The sequence below is a fragment of the Nesoenas mayeri genome (genome assembly GCF_963082525.1).
Source record: "Nesoenas mayeri genome assembly, chromosome: 4".
NCBI classification, from domain to species: Eukaryota; Metazoa; Chordata; class Aves; order Columbiformes; family Columbidae; genus Nesoenas; species Nesoenas mayeri.
Window position 1 is genome coordinate 53,378,344 of NC_137540.1, and position 20,463 is coordinate 53,398,806.

The following is a 20,463-nucleotide window of genomic DNA, read 5'->3' on the forward strand; positions in this document are numbered from 1 at the left end:
TGAGGGTGTTCAGCACATTCATTACCGCCAGGTACACAGGGATTCAAGTGCTGTGCTCTGCTCCAGTTCATTGATAATAACGGCTCGAAAAATCATCATCTTTAATCAACAGAAAAAACTGTAATTCTAGCTGTAATTCTTTCTGATATGTTTGGTCTGTGCTTGTTTAATATTAACAATATTTTAATATATATTTTAAGTAAATGAAAAGCAGAATTTGGAACTATGTAAATTTCAAAACAGCTCATGGATGATAATTTATTTCTCTGTACTCTAGTGTTTATGTACGTTGATTTGATTTCTAATATAAGCAAACCACAAATGCACATAAACGCTAAGCAATTTGTTTAGCTGAATCTGATACAATAATAATTTTAATGCAAGAGTGTCCAAAGCTGTAGAGCAATAAGGTCAGCAAACCTGTGTGCTGGAAGAAATCACAAATTAATCTAAGAGAGGAAAGAATCATTGGAATTGATTCTTTCTAGAGATTTTGTAAATTGAAGATCTTGCAGAGAGCCTTGGTCAAAAAGAATTACCCTTTGCTCTCACAGCAAGGTTCATACGCTAGTACATTGTTTGGTCTTTCAAGAGAGTAATTGTGTACTGCCTTGCAATGTTTGTTTAATACATCAAAATTCTTTAAGTCTTCATAACAAATTGCACTACCCATAGCCTTTAATAAACCACCTCTGTTGGATAACTTCTTTAAAATATGTAATACCTCAGTGTTTGTTGGAAAAAATGCCAAACCATTGTTAACGTTTTTCAGAAGCCAGGTGCTTGGAAGTGATGGAGATTCACTGTTGGAGATAGACTCCAGCCCAGAATATTCCCAAAATGCAATGGATCTTTTTAAGGCCTGTGGCAGCAGCCAGGAAGAGACTGAGGAGACAGAGATAGCAGAGGGAGGATTCCTTAAGGTGTAGCAGGCATCTTATATAGGACAACTCGGGGCGGGGGTTATTGTAGCTTATACAGTAAGGAATCAAAGAAATTTGTCTGTCTGTCTTCTAGAAAAATGTGTGTAAAAATAGCTACATCTGGTAGAGTTTTTGCTTTTAAGTAGACATCTATAAGTTACTGTAAATGCTTGGAAAAAACTTTAGAAGTAGTGCTGGTTCTTAAGTAAGGCTATTTTTATAAACTTAGTTAATTAAATACAGTAAATTACAACATGTTAGCATTCTTATTCTCTGATTCCAGCAAAAGCTATAGGTAAATGTATTTCTGCTTATGCTGAAAAAGACATTACTCGGTTATGGAATAATTATTATTACTAAACTTGTGTATTTCCAAGTTTACTAGGAACTTGTGCTATGCAATAAGAAAATTCAATTATATTCAATTAATTATGTAATTGTTAAGAAGATACAAAATGGAGTTGGAAGAATATACAAAATAGTGTAAAAGCTAAATTGTAAAGTATGTAGGTAGGAATTTGATTCAAAATCAGTTGTAATTTCCATGTCCTTAACTTTTCTTTCCTTTTCTGCCCCCAAAAAGGTAAAAAGAAAACTCGCTCCAAAAGGGAGGAAATGAAGGCCAAATAAAGGCATGCTCCAAGCTTCTGCAAAAACTAGGATTCAGAAATTTCCTGTACAAGAACTGAAATTACTTCAAAACACACAGCTTTCAGCTCTGAAACCAGAAGGAAAACTATGCTTCCCTTTCACCTGAAATTAATCCTTCTCAATGAAAATGTAAAGCAGAAACTCTTGAGAGAGAGGCTAAAAGCATCTGTACTTATTTCCCCAGAGACTTTTTTTATGAAAAGTCAATAATTAAGCAAATTGCTTAACACTTGGTTCCAGTTCCTGCATTCTGGAGTTTAAAAGTGTATTTACACCATTAATTTTCATGCTGCATTTTTTTTTAAAGAAAGCCAGAGGAGGTCCTTACACTGACATTGACAATTCGTGATCCTAGAGCCAGGTATCCCCATGTTTCACAGAAAAAGTAGAAGTCTACTGAATGGATTTTAAACGAGACTAGAGGAAAAAAAGCTCACAAAAAGTTTTTTGCTTTACTTTTGGAGACTGTTTTATGTATAATTCTTTCTGCCTGCCTACTTTTCTGCAAAAATAAGATGTACAGATTTCAGACCCTGCTATGAAAAGTCATGTGGTGGCAATTTTATAAATGTTGCTTTCTGATTTTTATCAGAGTGGGAAAGTAATCACTTAAAATTATTATTAATTCGCAAGTAGACATTTCATTTTTTAATTTTTCCCTCCATTTTAGTTTAATATAATTTGCAATAAGTGTACATATTGATGTTTGTTTTATAAAAACATATATCACTTTTAAGTGTTTTTACTCCTGTGGTTCTGTTGGAATATTCGAAATTTTAAAGGAGTAAAGACAGTCCAGCATTTGATTTTATAATGTTTGCCACCAGATTTTTATTATTGATGTAAAGAAAAAAAAAAATCAATTTTTAAAAATAGTTGGACTTTGGCAGCTTTGTAAGGAAAGTTGGAAATGTTTAGGATTGCTCTCAATTTTAAGCATTGTGCTGATTGGAAGTAAGTCTGTTTTGCATTTTGTCTTCCTGTCCAGGCTCATTTTTTAATGTTTATTTTAGAAGATTGTTGCATCAATATTATGTTTCCTGGCATTGTTCAGCATAGAAACAGTGTACACTTTTATGTACACATGATCATATTTAAGTTTGTTGCATAAAATAAACGCTTCTAGGTGTCACGTGCCAGTCTTTTTTTTCTTTACAGAAAACTACTTGCTGTATCTGTGCATGGACCTTCATCGAAATTTTGCGTTGAGCACAGAAGTTGTGATGCAGACAGTTACCCTGGGTAAAAGAGAAGTGTTCTAGGTGAAGTTACTTGCAGAGTTGTGTGGGAAGAAGGGAAATGTGCAGTCCCTGGATTCGGTGTAGAAGAGCTGGATGCTGTTGCCAGGAGCTGAGGTTTGCTTGGCGCTCCTGGAGCGGGCAGGGCGCTTCGACTTGCAGGATTTGAAATGCTTTGATGGATGTTTTTTCCACTTAAATTTGAGAAGAAACTTCTTCTCAGTGAGGGTGACAGACACTGGAACAGGCTGCCCAGGGAGGTTGTGGAGTCTCCTTCTCTGGAGACATTCAAAACCCGCCTGGACATGTTCCTGTGCGACCTCACCTGGGCGTTCCTGCTCCAGCAGGGGGATTGGACTAGATGATCTTTTGAGGTCCCTTCCAATCCCTAACATACTGTGATACTGTGATACTGTGGAGGGAGGCTGGGAGGATTTTAAAAGCATTTAATTAGACATCTGTCAGGGTTTTCATTTCTAAAGCTGAAATAAGAGAGATTTGCTGATCAAAAATGCAGTTTCTTTTTAGTGCTCTGGTCAAATGCTTCCCTGGTGCAAAAGTTACAGTATTTTGGTTTAAACTATATTTTAAATGTTTTTGTTAGAAGTCTTCTGGTGCTACCTAAAAAAGAATCTCTCTTTTAGAAATTAGCTCTGGTACCTTATGGTGTGCTTCTAACAATGATTTAAATCTGGATTTGATGAATCTAGAAATCTTGACAAATATTCAGAATGGTTTTCCAAAAGCTTTGATTTTTGTGAGGTGGATAATTATGGAGTTTTTTGGTTTTGTCTATGGTTTTCTTTTTTTTTTCCCCTTTTGGTTTATGTTGGGTTTTTTTGGTATGGGTTTGGCTTTTTTGTTTGTTTGGGTTTTTTTGGTCAGTTATTAATCAGTTCAAATGTCAAGTTACTCAAGGTGTCGTCACAGAATAATTTAGGTTAGAAGGGGTTTCTGGAGGTTCAGTGCTGCACTTAGAGCAGGGGTTTCAGTTGTCTTTCAAAAACAGTATAATTGACTGAGCAAAAATGCAGCATATGAACTCTAGGAAAGGTCCACTGGTGACCCACTGGTTTCGTGTCAGAACTTGCCCCAGGCAAGGCTACACACAGAACTTCTGTCCTTCTCCAAAGTCCTGAGAGCTGCCAGGGTACAGCTTGGAGTTGCCTCTTTCTATAAGAACCGCGTCCCCTGAGGCCAGGGCTCCTCACAGCAGCTGACAGCCAGCACTTGGAACCATCCGCCTTTGTAACAAACACAGGCAAGTACAGGGGACAACAAATTGTTATATATACGTAATTTATGCATTGCTACTGATGCTTAAGAGTAATCAGTATGAGACTGTGGAATTGGAGGCAAATTATTCCAAAGAAAGAGGTGGGGGTTTTGTACTTGGCCATAGTGGGGTATTAAAATACTTTACGTAAGAATTGTAACAAGAAAACTGATGCTCGGCGTTTTTTTACTTGTTAATGTGTGATAAAGAATAAAAAGAAGCCTGATAAAACCCAGTCTTTATGGCCCTTACCCCGTGTAGGATTTAAAGGTGCTGAGGTTTCACCTTCAGCTACATAATTAGAACTAAGTTCTCATCATCTTTAAGCTCCCATCTTCATGGAAGTGTGGCTTTGTTTCTTGGCAGACATACATTTATTCCTGTTTCTGTGTCCCTCCTGATGCCTGGACTGCCTGGCTTTCCCAGCAGTGAGACTGTAAGGCTGTTCTGAGAACATACTTTGTAACCTACTGACCCTCTACCACTCAACAAAATTAAATCTGAATAGTTGTTTTAGACAAAACAATAATGTTTTCTAGAGCAATCTTAAACAGGAAAAATAACATCCATTACAAATCTTTTCTGCACGTGCTGTCAAGCCTTTCAGTTTTAGAACTGATACATTTTAGATAAGGATTTGTTATTTACTTCCAGCCCTTAGATACATTGTTGGACCAGGTTCAACATCAGACTGGCTCTTGAGTTTCAAGTGAACTGAGGGGGCTATCACAGCCCAACTGTCTCTGAAGATCCAAAAAGATGTGGGATCACCAAACATTTACAATACATGGGAAATTGGCTTTAAGAAATCATCTACATGGATCCTAGTTTGCTTGCACGTGTGCTCCGTTTTTATATTTGTCAGCAGTAATAGGTGGGTTAGTGCACGGAAATCAAGTCCCAAACCGATGCTGAAGGAAATTGCCCGAACCAAAGCAGCTGGGCTGTGAAGTCGGCTTGCCAGCCAGGCTGCAGGTGTGCGGAGCTGATAAGCTGCCAGCAGTCACAGGACAGCTGGGCTAGGCCCAAGGAATCGGATCTCTGTGCAGGAACAGGTTTGCGCAGGGAACAGCAACGTGTGAAACACCAATTAGTAAAGTACAGCAGCACTCGATATGTCTCTTGAAGCCTTCCCCTACTTACATTTCTGACGAGGAGGGATTCATCCTGTACTCAAATGTTCAGAGGGAAGCTCCAATAGTAAGATAAAGTACTCCTGAACTTCAAAGACCAACAGCAGCTTCCATTCCTTAAAGACTTTTTAAGCCCAGCATTCCCTGGATCCATTGGCCGTGGTTCCTGGAAGGCAGCAAACCAGAGCGGACTTCCTCAGGAACAGAACTTGGAAGCCCTGGTACAGAAGCAGAGGTGGCGGCTGACAGCTTCTGCCTTCCCTCCTGTGTGGCCTGGGTCAGGACAGCAGATCCAAAATTCCTTATTCCTCTACTTCTACCACATGAGAGACCAAAGAGGGTGAGCAACCCAGTTCCTCCCTTTGATCTCACACTCTGTGATCTTTTTACTGAAGGTGGCCGGTCCCACAGCTCCCGTCAGAGATTCCTTAGCACCAAGTCACTGTGGTGACCCACAGGATGATCCTGTTCGCAAACCTGACTCACTAGAATGCTTTGCAGAGTAGCAACATCTCACATGCAAGGCAAGTTCCTGGCCTTATTTTCTGCAGTCTGAAAGGAAATGAGCAAGTTTTTGGCATTTGCAGCTGCTTGTAAAGAAAGGAGCAGGACCACACCAAAAGGTCAGTTCAGACTTGTTCCAGTTCGGATAATCTCCCCCTCACTCGGGCTAGAAGAGCTGAAGCAGCAGCCACGCTTACTCCAGGAACTGAACTGAACTTGGTCCGCATCACAAGTGTCTAAAGACCAGTGAGAGTGTTCCTCGGAGCCTTGGTGTCACTCACAGGTGCCTGACACACTGCATGAAGTCACTGGGACTGCTGCCAGCAGCAGGCAGCGTGCAGTCATCTACCACTGCCCCGAAAGACGTCCTCCTGCTGACCTGAGGGAAAGACCTTTCTGACCTGCAGCGGAGCATCTGCTCTGTGTTTCGGCCTAGTGAAAGTCATGACAAACTTCTATCAGGAACTGACTGTGCAATGGCTGGTGTTGGGACTCAACAGCAGGAAGAGTCAGGACTCATGGTGACCACTTCAGCTTTGGCAAGAAATGATTCTGCGACACTAAGTAGCTGTTCAACTTGGAACCTGGTGGGTTCATCACCAGCTGCAGTGCTAGATCCACAGTCAGCAGAGCTGAGACATCCATGGGCAACAGAGATGGGTGGCACAGCTGAGCCCTGTGTTACTTGATGAGGAGGAACAGCCATCAGGAGACACATCTGCTCTTCAGTGGGAGCACAGAGGTTCACCCGAGCTCATTTGTTACTTGCCGAAGTCATGCAGGCAGCAGAGCCCTGTTGGCAGCGTGTCAGCCAAGGCAAGAAGCACACGAACAATTAACTTTGTGTACACTGAGCGTCCTCCTCCCACGACAAGACTGTTTTTTGAACAGCCACAAGAGCTTGGATGTGTGTTCATAGCTCTGCAAGGCGGGCGTGCTCCAGAACGAGAAATACACGTTTTGCTGCTTAAGTTCAGGCGTTTCATTCTCCTCTTGTTGCCCTGGAAGCGGAGATCAATTTATGTTGACCCTGCTGCACCACAGCTTCTGAAGCAAGAGATGGTAGGTGATGATGGCTGAGTTGCTTTAGCGATGGGTCCGATTGCTGTAAAGCAGGTGGGTTATCACTGCATGCTTCAGGCAGTAATATCTGATTTCTTACCTTGGCATGAAAAAGTTGCAACAGCCAGCGTCTGGCTGGGCAGTCGGCACGTGGTCTGGTACCCCACCCCAAGGACAGCTGGGAAACTCCGAATATTTTGCCTTGCGGTACGAGTGAAAACTCAAAATACCATTTGCTTTGCTATATATTCAGGTGTCTCTGCATCATCCATCTCAGTCCTGCCCCCAAACCACGAACAGGGTGGGTTTACACTGGTGGCAGAGGCCTGAGCCTTCTCCCAGGAGGTTTACGTGCCGTCTCCAGAGCTGTGCAGGGTGTCCTGCGTGGACACTGAGCTGCTCCCTGCTGCCCACAAACCTCTTTGCTTCCTGTGAAATTAGGAGAGGTTGTCACTGCCCAAGTACTTTGTGCCATCACCTCTTGGCTGCTTCCATCCCTGGGTGTTCCCAAGAAAGGAGAGAGCAATATGTAGCGTGGATGAATTATTCTGGGTGGTGGTAGCAGCAGCAATCACTGCTCTCTTCCCTCATGCTGTTACACCAGGACAGCATTTGGGCTGGGACATGGACACAGAAGTCCCTCTGCAGGCCCTGGGAGCAGATGTGACAGCAATAGCCCTGTACCTGTCCATAGCGCCCTTCCCCATCCCCTTTTCTCAGCCTCCTGGCCACAGTATGTTGCTATTCCTCCAGGCCCTCTTTGCTGTGTCCATCCGTGCCTGCACACTGTGTCTCCTGCATTTCATCTCACTTTCCTCTACATGAGCTCGGCTTCTAGCGTAAAAAGGTTTGGGGAGAAAGAGGGCCCTGTGCTGTGATTCATTTCTGAGGAGGTAAATTCAGTTTATCAGGCTCTGCTTTACTAACAAGATTTTAAACTCTGCTTTTTCCTCAAGGACTCCCCATGTTCACCGTAGGTGTCCTCCCAAATTCGGCACAGGTTGCTGCTCTTACTCTCTTTCTTCATCAAGTGGGGAGCTGTTTCTCAGAGCACACCTACCACACTGACTGTGGTGACCTGTTCATTACCGTAATGTCACCTGGGCTGTGGGTCACCTCGGGAGCTGCCAGGGAGTCGGTCAACAGGCACTGAATGGCCAAATCTCCAAATGCTTTAGGGAAGTTTTCTGCTCATCTGGACTATGACAAGCTATGACGGGAGATCCAGCATTGCCCCACCCAGGAGCAGTGTGTCTTTTTAACCCTGTCTGATTTCCACAGGTGTATGGAAACACCTCACAGGCTGAACCTACCAGATCATGGTGGCATTTACAGTCCTGTTGTGTTGACCATGGTCATCTCTCTGGCTTTCCAGGTTTCAGAGACATCTTCCTGGAAAGATCATCCATCACAGGGTATCAATGTGTATAAATACCTAAATGGCAGAGCGTAAACAAATGGAGCCCAGCTCTTCTCAATGCACACACATTAAGATGTGCTTGGAGGTACGTCTCTAGAGATGTTTGATTTATTTAGTTGAGTATTTGGCTCCGAGTCCTCTAAAACTATGATAACAATTGGTTCCATTGAGCGTTACTTGAGCTTGGCCTTCCATATACAAAAGTTGTGTCAGTAGTTTGAGTTCTTCTCATTTTGTCTTCCTGCTGATCCTGGGGTTTTTTGCCATGACAGTGGTTCATAACACCAAGTTCAATGTGTCTGTGGTGCTCAGATCCAGAAAGGAGAGCATGTGGGAATAACTCAAGGGCTTTTTTGTATCATCTGCAACCTTCAGATACTGACCCTGCTAACGCAGCAGATGTTACCAAAATCCTTCTAAGTAGGATAATGGAGGGAGCTTTGACCTACTTAAAAAAATGATTAAAACAATATATTTATTTTATTACAGGTCAGGCTGGCAGCAACTTCCTTAATGTCCAAGGGGCTGCGCTTGCAGAGGAAGCCAGCGGAGCAGCAGAGCTGAGCTGGCAGGACTGAGCAGCGGGGAGGTGTAGGTGCAGGTGCAGGTGCCGGGCTCAGCCTACACGCAGCCACAGCTGGGTGGGCATTCGGCCCCTGTCCGGGCTCAGAGGTTGCAGGGCTTGTCTGTGCTCGCAGCCCAGCGTGGGCAGGCACGGCGCCCGGTGTGGGGCGGTGGTGCTGGATGGGACCTGTGGCCCACCTGGTGACCTTGCACAGAGGAAGAGTTCTGTGCCACCTCCACTGTGACCTGGGGCAGAGAAACACCCCCCTCCCACCACCCACCTCTGTGTGTTTTAGGGGCCTAAACAGACAAGTGCTTATTTTCGAAGCTACAGATCCTCTTAGCACATGTTCGGCATCACAGACACCTGAATTGTCGGATGCCTGGTCGAGACCCAAGCCCCAAACCTCTGCCTGGCACTGGGACCAAAGGCACCCCACCCCCAGAGCTATAGTCACAGGGGCAGGTGCCTTCCTATTAAATGTACCAAGGCAGATTTGCTATCTTGCTCAGATCCCAACAGCTCACATCTGCTTGTTACTTGGTCACTCTTCAGCCTTGAAATCCCCTAACAAACAGCCCCGGTAACGTGTTGCTCCTCCAAAAGCCCCCTGGTCCTGTTGTGCCCAAGCCCCTTCCGGCCCACGGAGCAGCTCCACGTTCAGAGGGCACTCGCTCATCACCTCTGCCAGGGGAAGGAGGGAGGTTCCTACTCTTAAAACGACGTTTTCCCTGAGGATGTTTTTGGAAGCTGCCCAAAGCAGTTGGCCAAGACGATACCAGAATTTCATTTGACTGCATCAAGCTACTTTCTTTCCAAACCATTGTACCTTTAAGCCAAAATGTCTGAGGTGTTTGTTTCCTTACCTTTCTACTAGCAAGAGGGCTTTGTCATTTCACAAATGCAGGACGTCACCCATTTGTGTCCATTTTATTTGCTTCTTTTGCAGCGACTGTGACAGACACAGCCCCCGTTTCCATGATCACCTGGACAGACAGCAGCTGCAGCCAGCTCAGCCCCCCCAGCTGTGTGTGGCCCCCCCAGGGCTGAGCAGAGGGGCAGGGCCACCCCCCTCGACCCACTGGCAGCGCTTTGTCTAATGCAGCCTGGGAGACCGTTTGCTGCCTTGGCTGCAAGGGCACGTGGCTGGCTCAGGCTCAACTTGGTGCCCACCAGGTCCCCCCAAGGTCCTTTTCTGCCAAGCTGCTCCGCAGCTGTCCCAGCATGTCCTGGTGCCTGCAGTGGTTCCACCCAGGTGCAGGACTCTGCACTTCCCCTTGCTGAACTGCTCATAGGGGCGAAGGGCCAATAAGCAATATAAAAAACCAAATCTTTCCTCCTTTCTTTTTAAGAACCTTTTGTTTTGTTTTGGCCTCTGTATTGTCTGACTCAGTGAAACTTTGGTAACTACTTTGTTCGTACATGTCTACTTCTAACTAGCTCTCTGACGAGTATGGCCTGGAGACAGTTTACTCCTGGCATTTTTGATGTGGTGCAGACCATTTAAGGACTTGAATGTGGAAGATGTGACAATGGCAAATGTGCGTGCCAAGCAAAAGGAGAACATCCCTCCCCCACGCCCCCATCCCCGCGGTGCATTGGCCTCTGGGCAGTTCATACACAGGCTTCACATCTCAGTTTGCCCTGTTACCAGTAAAAGCAATGTCAGAGGTTTCCGTGCCATTTGAACTGACAGCTTCAGATAAACCACTTTATATACAGATAAACCACCACAGTGATGTGAGGACGTGTTGGCCACCACTTCCAGGAACACCTGGGCCCTGCGCTGTGTCTGGGTTTGTTCTTCAGCCTTGCGCTTAAGGGAAACATGAACGTGCACCAGCAGAGTGATTGCCAGTGCTATTGCTTTGTTACCAAACAGGCTTATCTGCCAGGCTGTTCCTAATGCAGTGCGGAACGGGACCAGCCAGTTCCAGGTCTGCTTTTTGAACCAAAACCCACCTTGGAGCATACCCAGCTCTTGGGTTTGGGGCTGTGATCAGTGAGGTGTTCCTGCTTTAAGGAAACCAACCTCATGCCCAACTCTCCACCCAGGCAAGGGGCAGATGTTTAAAATGGGGACAGCCAGCTCTGCCCTGAGAGCAGCAAGGGCTGCTCCCGTGAGCCAGGGACCTGGCTCAGCTGCAGGGAACTTCCCAAACCTCTCAGACAGGGGCGGCGGGAGCCTTGACTGCTCACCACCTATGGTGTTCTCGAGCTGCCAGCTGTGAGAAGTTCTGGGAAAGACAGAGGAGGAGCCCAGGGCAGGGAGAGCGAGGCACCCGCTGTAGGAGCTGGGGCCATGAGGCCAGACCCTGCCCCACCCCTGCCAGCAAGGGCAGCTGACACCGAGGACTCGGGTTGATGAAGGGTCTGATAGCTCCAGTACCAGCAGCACAGAACAGCTTCTCCCCTGCCTTCCCCACAGCAACACTGGACTCGTTTTTTTCCTCACCTTCCCACCTGATCACCCTTTATTTTACACCAGACTGTCACAAACCCACCTAAATACTTCATGTATTCCAACACTAGGCAGCCACTAAGTGAAGCAATGTAATTTATTTGACATTATACCAGACACGGATGCTCCAGACCCAGACTTGACCTTAAAACAATTTAAACCCCTGGATTTGCTGTATTAGCAGTATCAGAGCCCAGTGTGTCACTGTTAGAGCTCTCAGAACAGAAAGCTGAGCAGAGGGGTCGAGCTGCTGAGCACTGTCAGTCTGTTTCACCTGACAACTCAGTTTTGAGGTGCTGGAAGAAATGACAAAGGCTGTAGGACAACTTTGCAAGTATTTCAGTATAAAGCAGCTCCCCGTTACTCATGTTGTAGAAGCTCCTAACTACAAGAGCAAGGGAATATGGATTTTTTTTCTAAACTAATGGGCAGGCTCAGAGAAGCAGCCGCCCCCCGCAGCAGAGGGGTCAATGATCTGTGTAACACAACACAACCTGTGATGGGTGGAAAGTTAAATGAAAAAGCCAACCCCTTACACCAGTGGTTTAACTCTGTAAACCCGTGCAGCACCATCACCTGCAGCAGAGCCTGCCTGGAAACCAGCAAAACCCACCGGGGACACACACACCCCCAAAGATGGGCCATAGATGGGAAACAGAACATCACACCCAGCTTTGCTGGACAGACACCCACAAACTGCTTCACCCCATCTAACAAATGACAACAGAGTCACACCAAAAAAAGTGAAAAGTATGTACTGGTGGGAAACAAACCCATAGTCACCCTCTCTGCTGGGTTCTTCCTACCTGAGAAACCAGGGCAGTGTTATTACCCAGTGGCTGTCACCTCCCCTGTAAGAACCAACTCTAGTTTATACAAACCTCATAGTTTAAAATGCACAAAGATGAGATGAAAAATGGAAACTCCAAGAACATTTTCCTCTGTGAGTTATCGACTTTGTTTCTTCACACATAGTCTTTAAAGGAGACACAAGGTGTTGTACATGTATTTCTTAGCTTCTTGCTCTCACCTGAAGTAACACACACTTTGACTACACAGCTTGTGTTCATACAACTTCCTTCTTCAAAAATGTTTCATATGCATCATGGAATTGGTCATCCCTTTCTCTTTCCTTACTGCGTACCCTGCCCTCTCAGAACAACTTCAGCTACTGGAAATAACATAAGAACTGCTTTCAGGGAAACATGCATTTATTGTGAAGCATTCCCAGTGAAAATCAACATCTTTTAAAATGTGTGTTTATTAAAAAATCATTTGTGTACAAAAGTGTTTGTGTAGTTTTTATTTTCAAGACAAAAAACACTGATGCTGCGTTCCAGCCCACCCGCTCCTCCTGTACACGAAGTCTGATGCTCAGGAACCAACCTCTTGCAATATTGTTTTTATTGGTAAATATTTCAACTAGAAAAGTCAGAATTGGGGATGGAAAAGGTAAGTGAAAAGCAGGGTTCTTCAACAGTTGACATCAGCATTCGTATGATGACAGCATCCTTCAGACACCACAACAGAGCACCAGCAGTTGCCACAAACCGTAAAATGGACAAGTACAGCATTTTCACAGTACATTTCCTCGTCTGTCGAGTCATGGATCTTGACTTACATTATTGATGAATGGCTCAGCACCATAAGCGATTGGCTATTTTGATGCCTACAAAGCAGGTAACAGCAGAGAAGGAACATCACAGCACAGTGCAAATGATTCGCAGGAGAGTTTGTCCCGGGAGAACAAATCTGAACTTGAAACCTACAGAGCACTGCAGCTGGATAACTGAGCAAGAAGCAAAATATGCGGTAAGGACGGCTGGGCCTGTGAGCCTGGTGATGAGTCAGCTGATGACACCAACACCACAAACGGGAAGAGCAAGATACACCATTTACTGATGGGTTTGGAAGAAATCAGAAAACTACCAAGAAGCGGTTCCCCCGTGCCCAGCCATGGCAGGACGCTGCGCCTGCAGAACGAGGACCAGAACTGAGAAGACATCTACGGGATCTTCCCAGGAAAAGCTTTAGGCACCCAACGAGCATCTTCCCTTTCATGCTTTAGTTCTGCGACACAGACAGCATGACGAAATGCGCTCTCACTAGCTATTGTTAATTGCTCATCAAAACTGTACAAAACCAACCAGCTGATGACAAATCAGCAGCCAGGCTCCAGACGCTTCTTGTCAACTCCATCAACAAAACAGACCAGGAGAAAACACCTCATCTGCTCATCAGCAGACATTAACTAACTTTCACTACTGCATTTTCTAACCTCTCCCCCTTTGGGCAAGCCTCCAAGTCCCAGCTGGCTCTAGTTGGGCTTTGGGAAGGAAACACGGGACATGCACACACAGTTTGGTTTCCCTGTGCTGGAAACACATCCCTTCACCCTCACAGCACATGGAACAACACTGGAAACAACTCTCGCTTGAGACTGTTCTGGTTCCCCCCAGCCCTTCTCCAGCTCAACAAGCAACCCGTGTGCTCTGCAGCGCCTCGTCTGATCCGCAGCTGTTAAGCTTACATTTGCATAGTTTAAATGTTTGTTATCTGCACCACATAACGCAGATTTGGTGTTACAAGGTAAGCTGCTTTCTGGCTATTTAATTCCTCCTTTCAGACAACAACAGGAAGATCCTATATTCCTTATGTTAGTGTTCCAACACTAATTTACTTGGGAAACAATTAAATACAATGATAATTTAAAAAAACCAAGACACACTCCTACGCCATTAGTACCTAACTGCTCTGATAACTGCTACAGAACCAATTACAGCCAAGCTCCTTTGTACTCGGCAGCAAGCTTGTTTTAAAAAAGAAGTTTTGACTATGCAAGATGAATAGCACAAAGTGCCGCATCTTCCCAGAAGGATACGTTCCTCAGTTTTTGTCTCCAAAATGTACCAGTTTGTCACACTGAGAACACAGCTTGTTTGCAGCAGCAACGGGAGGAAGCTGTGAATGTGGCGAGTGGGAATGCGATGCAGTCAGGGCTTTTGGCACTCGTGGGAAAATGGCAAAGCTGTAGTTTACTGTTCTTGAGGAACTGGACAAGAAAGGAGTTTCTTGTTCCCCACCAACAAAACAAACAAGGGATAAACTACTTCGCTCAATGCATGTTAAGATGTTCAGCAGCGAAATCTGACTGACGCTCTGGCAATCAGTAACTTCATTACCAATACCTTGCTTAGAAAAATGGGGCCACTTAGACTTCAAAAGTACTGTTTCAAGCTGTCTTCTTACACGATAGAGGAAGACAATGCAGCATTTACTTGTATGTAGAAAGCAACTGTACTCATGTTTTATGTTCTTGTTGTAAGTGGTAAACGTGCAGCCAGAGAGGACCACACGGCAGCTCCAGGTCTGGGAATGCACAGGGCCCTGAATATGGCGATGTTCAGTCCTACAGCAAACAGAACTACCATTTTATATGTACAAACTCACAACGATAAACTGAACACTAACAGCAAAACTCCTAGGGCTCAGCCCCAGCTGCAGTTAAACTAACCTCGTACAACATTATCCCTATATTCAACTCTGATAATTACCAAGAATACAAAAACATTCCTTATAAAGGACTCACATGTCAAAATTCAGAGGGACTTCAGACCACAGGTGTCTCCTTAATGCTGGGTCAAGTTTCCTTCCCAGCTCAGCTCTTGAGAAGCTTCCCTCCCGCCAGCAGCCCCGCTGGCATCAAGGTCTCTCTGCTACCAAGCAAGGGATGGAGGGCAAACCCCAGTATCCAACATCTACACATCAGGGGGAAGGGGAAGACGAGTGTTTTGCAGTAGAGAAGAAAATGAGGTAACTTCATGAGAGAAATAAAAGTTAACAGGACACTGTTTCAGAGGTGACCACGCTCACCTGAGAACCTTTTCCTCTTTCCTCCCCCTCCCCTTTCCCTGGCCTCCTTTAGCTTTTTATGTACTGTTGGAAAAACCTGCTCTCTTTAGGAGACTAATCCTATCAAAAGACACGTTCAGAAGCCCATAACTGAGAAGTTTCATGTCCCCGACAATGATTTCCAAGTTCTTTCTTTTGATAAATAGCAGCGAAGAACAAGGGAAAGTAGTCAGCAATTTATAATTACCACCAGGGTAAAACACCAAGGTGTTGATGTAACCAAGAAGTTCTCAGCCTGTATAACAGAAAAGACAGCAACTTGAGATTAACACAAGTGGCGTTTTGCCACGGTTTCCTACCGCCCCTGGTTTTCACCTGGCAAACCAGCTGAACAGTAGCAGCTTCTTGTTAAAAAAATAAATAAATATAAGGAAAGACAAAACAACTCATTTCCTTTGGCATCATTGCAAATGATTTACACTAACTCAAGAAAACCCAAGAACACTGATCACTGACTACACCTTAAAAAGAAGTATAAAAACTAAGCACTGTATTGCACTGATATGAGTTCAAAGTATTTACTGTCTGTGCCCTGAAATGTTTTAAGTTGGGACACATCAGCCAGAGCGGTACAGGGAACAGCCCAGAACGCGCCAGGTCTCTACAGCTCTATCTGCTGGTTCTGTTCCTCTACCACTGTGCTCCAAATATTCAACAGATACAATAATGTTTCCAGTTTCTTCTAGTATGATTTATAAACAGACTGTCTATGAAGCGTGAAAATATTTCATCTTGTACTCCATAGCTCCAGAAAAATCCCAAACAGACGTATTTCTCCACCCCATCAATCCACTGTTTCAGAGAAAAAACAAAAGAGTGATGGAAAAGATGACTTTGTAGTACTCCATTATCCACAATCCCCGCTCTCCAGTCTCAGGATTTCTCTGAACTTCCTTGTCAGATATATTCTCAAAAGTTAGCATCATATTCACAAAGACATTACAGCTCTCTTTAAATAGATGTACTAGTGTTTGAAGTTGCAAAACTAATAATTTTCAAGCTTTTGCACTCAGGATGAAATGTCATTTTAATACGAATAAAAAGACTGACTGTATGTACAAGCCAAGGTAAGATTTCAGTTCTCGTTTATCAGAAACATCAATCCAAAAGAAAGCTAAATTGAGAACACACTTCTACTTCTATGTGCATTTGAAGTATGTACAGTAAGAACACCAACACAGCCTCCATGTGTCAACTAGAGAAAAACGCAAGCAAGGATGAATATTAAGGTACCTGGTAAGCAATCCTTACATTGAAGCCCAAAATAAAGCCAGAAAACCGCTGGGGGAAGAAAAAACAAAAAGCTGATTGCATCATATCAAGTACTCAAAGAAAAATTGTTTTTAATACTCAGTATGCTAGAGAATCAGCTTTTCCTCCTTCAAATCCAGTGAAATCATATTATCTGGAATATACTAAAGAACATTTTACATCTGCTTAAGACAAAAAAGGAAAGAAAACCACCTCCATCTTTTTGTGCTATATTGAGGCATACTCCTTATGAGATTGTGGAGAAAACATGATGGATGAAAACCATTACTGATAATTCAAAACAGATTCTTTAAAGGGGAGCCTAGACTACTGTAAATGGCACACGTAATACCCACAGATGAAGAAACATAATCTAGGGAGAATTTTTAGCTGTATGATGGCAGAGAGACGAGAATCAGGATTCCCAATTAATAAGCTAAGAAGGAACCGGTTCTGAGTAGGTCACCATTTGGAACTTTGGGTAAGTCTTGAAAGTCTTTCAGGAAAAAAAGTTACAAGAACACTCGAGTATTTCAGTGGTGCTCTCTTCAGCGACCCTACCTAATATGTCTAGTAAGTACAAGCATGCAAATATAGGTCAATCCACAGGCACATAGGATCCATGTTAAAAACAGTAAGATAGCTGTGATGAGTGGCACCAACAATTTTGATGACTAACACTCAAAAATGTTGCTCTCTGAATTACTAAATCAAAATCCTGAAGCAAGTTCCTGCTAGTCTTCGTCACACTGCTAAACACTAAAGTAGGCATGTTTTTCCCCCATTATTTTAGCTGAGCTCCAAGAATTTTTACAATATTTAGTAAGAAAAAAAATTAAAGTATTTCCCCTTTTTAAATTTACACAGACGTTTAATTAGCTTTATTTACAGAGCGGTTTTTTTCAGTCTCCAATAGTGCCTAGATAGCATCATCAGGCAAGGGTGCCAGTTTTAAAAGAGAATCTATATAGAATCCTAAAAATAACAGATGGTGATGCTCCTCCAGAAGGGGCAAGCTGGACTACTGAAGCAGCTCTCTCTACATGGCTCAGTTACTCAGCAGTAATTCTGTTGCAGTCTCTACATCCCATGATTTTGATGACAAGGCCACTATTACTGCATTCTGCAATGAGAAAACAAAAGCAACAATATTTTCAGCGTGTGATCCTGCGGCTCTGAGAAGCTCAATGTAAAGTTCTCAGGTTAATCAGAACACATTAGTTGACCATTTGTTAAATCCTAAGTAATTTATAGAAAAATTGTTACAAAAGACAGGGATAGCTCACAAGATCTACTAGTAATGTAGTATTTTCACACTCCGATTCTTAAAAATAATTAGGAAAACAGAAAGATTAGACCTACAAAAGGTCATGGAAGTAGTGAGTCTACTTTAATATACTAGTGACTCCCAGTATTTATACACATACACTTGACCTGCCCCTACTGAAGAATATTTAAGTTACACATACTTACCCTATCAAAGCCCATAGCACAAAGGTTTTCTATTTTTTTGGTGTATTCTGGACTAGAAACTGGTGCTCCAGCATACACATGTGCCCAAAGCCGAGCTGTCTGTTTAAACATTTCTGGATTTTGTTTGTACTACACAAAAGAGAGAGGGGAGAGAAGGGGAAAGTCAAAACAAGTCAGCAATCCGACCACAAAGCAAAATGATAGGCAGATTCCAGTCTATCATTCTTCTCACAGTATCTTCAACCGTGTTGCACACTAATTGTACTGCTATTTTGGAAACGAAATTTGGAGGCAAGGATTACACAGAGCAAACCTATGCAAGCATTTGATATAATGCACTTATGCCTTTAGGTTAATTACAGGCTGTGGGTATTTTATGCGTACAATCAGGTACTGTTCTCAATTGCACTGATCAAAAGTAAAGCAGCTATATTTAGCACAGCTACCGAAAATTTATATTCAGTGTGGCAGAGCACAAATTATCCATATGTTAACATCTCCTGGAAGTACATACTGCAGACTAATCTGTTTCTCTAATCACTTAAAAATACGCCTGGTATTTTTACGCAAGTACGTCTGCAGTTTTTCAGTCAGGGCTGACAATTTACAACCAGGCTTCCCCCCGAGAATAAAGATATTGATAGCATGTGTGACAAAAGAAGGGCTGAAAAATGGGTGAGCATGTGCAAAAAGCTGGGAAGCTGCAATTCCTTTCATGCAAGCTATTATTTACCAGAAAAAATAAATCATGCAGATTATGTAAATATTATTTTGCACCAATGACTAACAAGTTTTCTAATAAACAACAGAATGGACCTTATCACAGAGTTTTCAGCCTGCGCCAAGAACTCAAAAGCCAAGGAAGTGGGTCATCTGTCACAAATTAGACTCAGAAATGCAAGATGAGTTTCCTATTTTAGTAACTTTTGTATGCAATAGAAGTTTAAAATATTTGTATTTTTTTAAAAAAAAGACTCCCTTAATCATTATACTTTTAAAAAGTAGGCATTTCCATCTTCAGATATATAAAATTTTTTAGCACTAAATAATAAGACAAGATATTGGAAATATAATATTCAAATATTTAGATGCATTTTAAGGACAGAAATGTGGTTGAATATCATTCTAAGCATTTTATTCACATAAGAAAACACTCATTAAACCTACAAAGCACTGTCAAAGTGAACACAATATTTTTTTACTGCTGCGCCCTTCATTTTACCAGCCCCCCAGCAACACCCACAAACCACACTGCACTATGTGCTTTGTACACCTCCCACTAATTCTGATCCACATCAAGTCATTTGTATATTTACTACCTGATTATTAGTGGCATTAAAACAAACATGGGAGACTATCTATTGCTGGAAATAACACGTGGTTATAAATACAGTAGTCTGTAATAAATGTCTTTGGCTGCAATGACTAGAAGAGAGTAAGGATTAAGTTAAGCACCAGTGGCATCCTGAAGTACTATATTCTTCTGCTCTTGAGACCTTCCCCCAGTTTTTTTTTATTCAATATTTTTGAGAACACTGCCAAGCCTAGAAAGCAACTAGCTCAAGTGCAAAGGATTAGTCATAACTGCATTTTATTCAGAACTAGCTTTCAGTGTTCTATAAATAAAATTCCTTTACTTAGGTACCCATAAATAATGTAACTTCTCACTGAATTGAGAAAAGCCTAAAGGCACCTTTTACTGATGTCTCTATACCAGGAATCTGAGGCAGTTAACGTTGCTGTACTCCAACAAAACCCAGCACCCAGCTGAAGCAGTTTCGACACCAGACAGCTGGTGTCTGAAAGGTGGGAGGTGTCTGAAAATCCCATCATTATTCAAACAGGAGTTCTCCCCAGGATTCAGCTCAAGAGCTTGTAGGACACTGCCATTTACCGGGACAGCTTCGTAGTCTAACACACAGGTTAGTAAATTAACATAATGAAAAATGAGGGTGGAGGATAACTAACTCCATGGGAATTTTTGCTTTGGAAAACAAACAAACAAAAAAAACTAAAAAAGACCCCACCACCAAATAAATCACATGAAGGAATTGGGTGATTACCACCACATCTCTCAAAGATTTTATAATCACTTTCTACTTACACACATTTGTAACTCAAGGCCAAGCCCCAGTACAGTTTTCCTGCAGGTATGTGCAGGGAACAGGAGGAACTGAAACCTCCCGCATCAGCCCTGCCACAGCACCGCAGGACACGTCCCCACAGGCAGCAGCCTGGAACATCGCTCTGCACAACCTATGAGGTTTCATGAAGTTTTCTGCCTGAGAAAAAACTCTTTCCAGCTCTAGTGCTTCTACAAGACCGTTACAATTCCCACACAAAATTCTACCAGAGCCGGAATGGGAAACACTACTCCTGCTCTTTGTTAAACAAAAAAAAAAGGAAAAAGTGATTTTGTTTAACAAAGAGAGTGTGACAGCAAGGGCATGCATCCAGCAAGAAAAAACAGTGTGGGGACATGCCTGGTGGCCTCGTTGGCCTTTGCAGCAATTCTCCCTGCGCTGAGCAATTGAGGTTGACAGAACTGTTCGGGGACATTTGTTCAGAGCAGCCTCCCAGCGCTGCAGAACCCA

The 20,463-nt window shown here is 43.3% G+C and overlaps 2 protein-coding genes and 1 long non-coding RNA gene across 3 annotated transcripts in view; 2 read left to right on the forward strand and 1 right to left on the reverse strand.

Annotated features, from left to right (window-relative positions):
• Positions 1–2,610, forward strand: part of PDS5A (PDS5 cohesin associated factor A) — a 77,759-nt gene extending 75,149 nt beyond the window's left edge. The window contains exon 33 of the mRNA XM_080343557.1: positions 1,507–2,610. Within this exon, the coding sequence (XP_080199683.1) occupies positions 1,507–1,510 (4 nt within the window). The 3' untranslated portion in view covers positions 1,511–2,610. The remainder of the gene's footprint in view (positions 1–1,506) is intronic.
• Positions 2,611–5,156: 2,546 nt separating this feature from the next.
• On the forward strand, positions 5,157–16,126 carry LOC308039847. Its single transcript, XR_013922076.1, has 3 exons — positions 5,157–6,787; positions 8,163–8,292; positions 8,697–16,126. It is a non-coding gene; the product is annotated as an uncharacterized lncRNA (long non-coding RNA).
• UBE2K (ubiquitin conjugating enzyme E2 K) overlaps positions 16,120–20,463 on the reverse strand; it is a 41,495-nt gene continuing 37,151 nt past the window's right edge. The window contains exons 6-7 of the mRNA XM_080343558.1: positions 17,870–17,998; positions 16,120–17,519 (exon numbers count right to left, since the gene is read on the reverse strand). Of these exons, the coding sequence (XP_080199684.1) occupies positions 17,445–17,519; positions 17,870–17,998 (204 nt within the window). The 3' untranslated portion in view covers positions 16,120–17,444. The remainder of the gene's footprint in view (positions 17,520–17,869; positions 17,999–20,463) is intronic.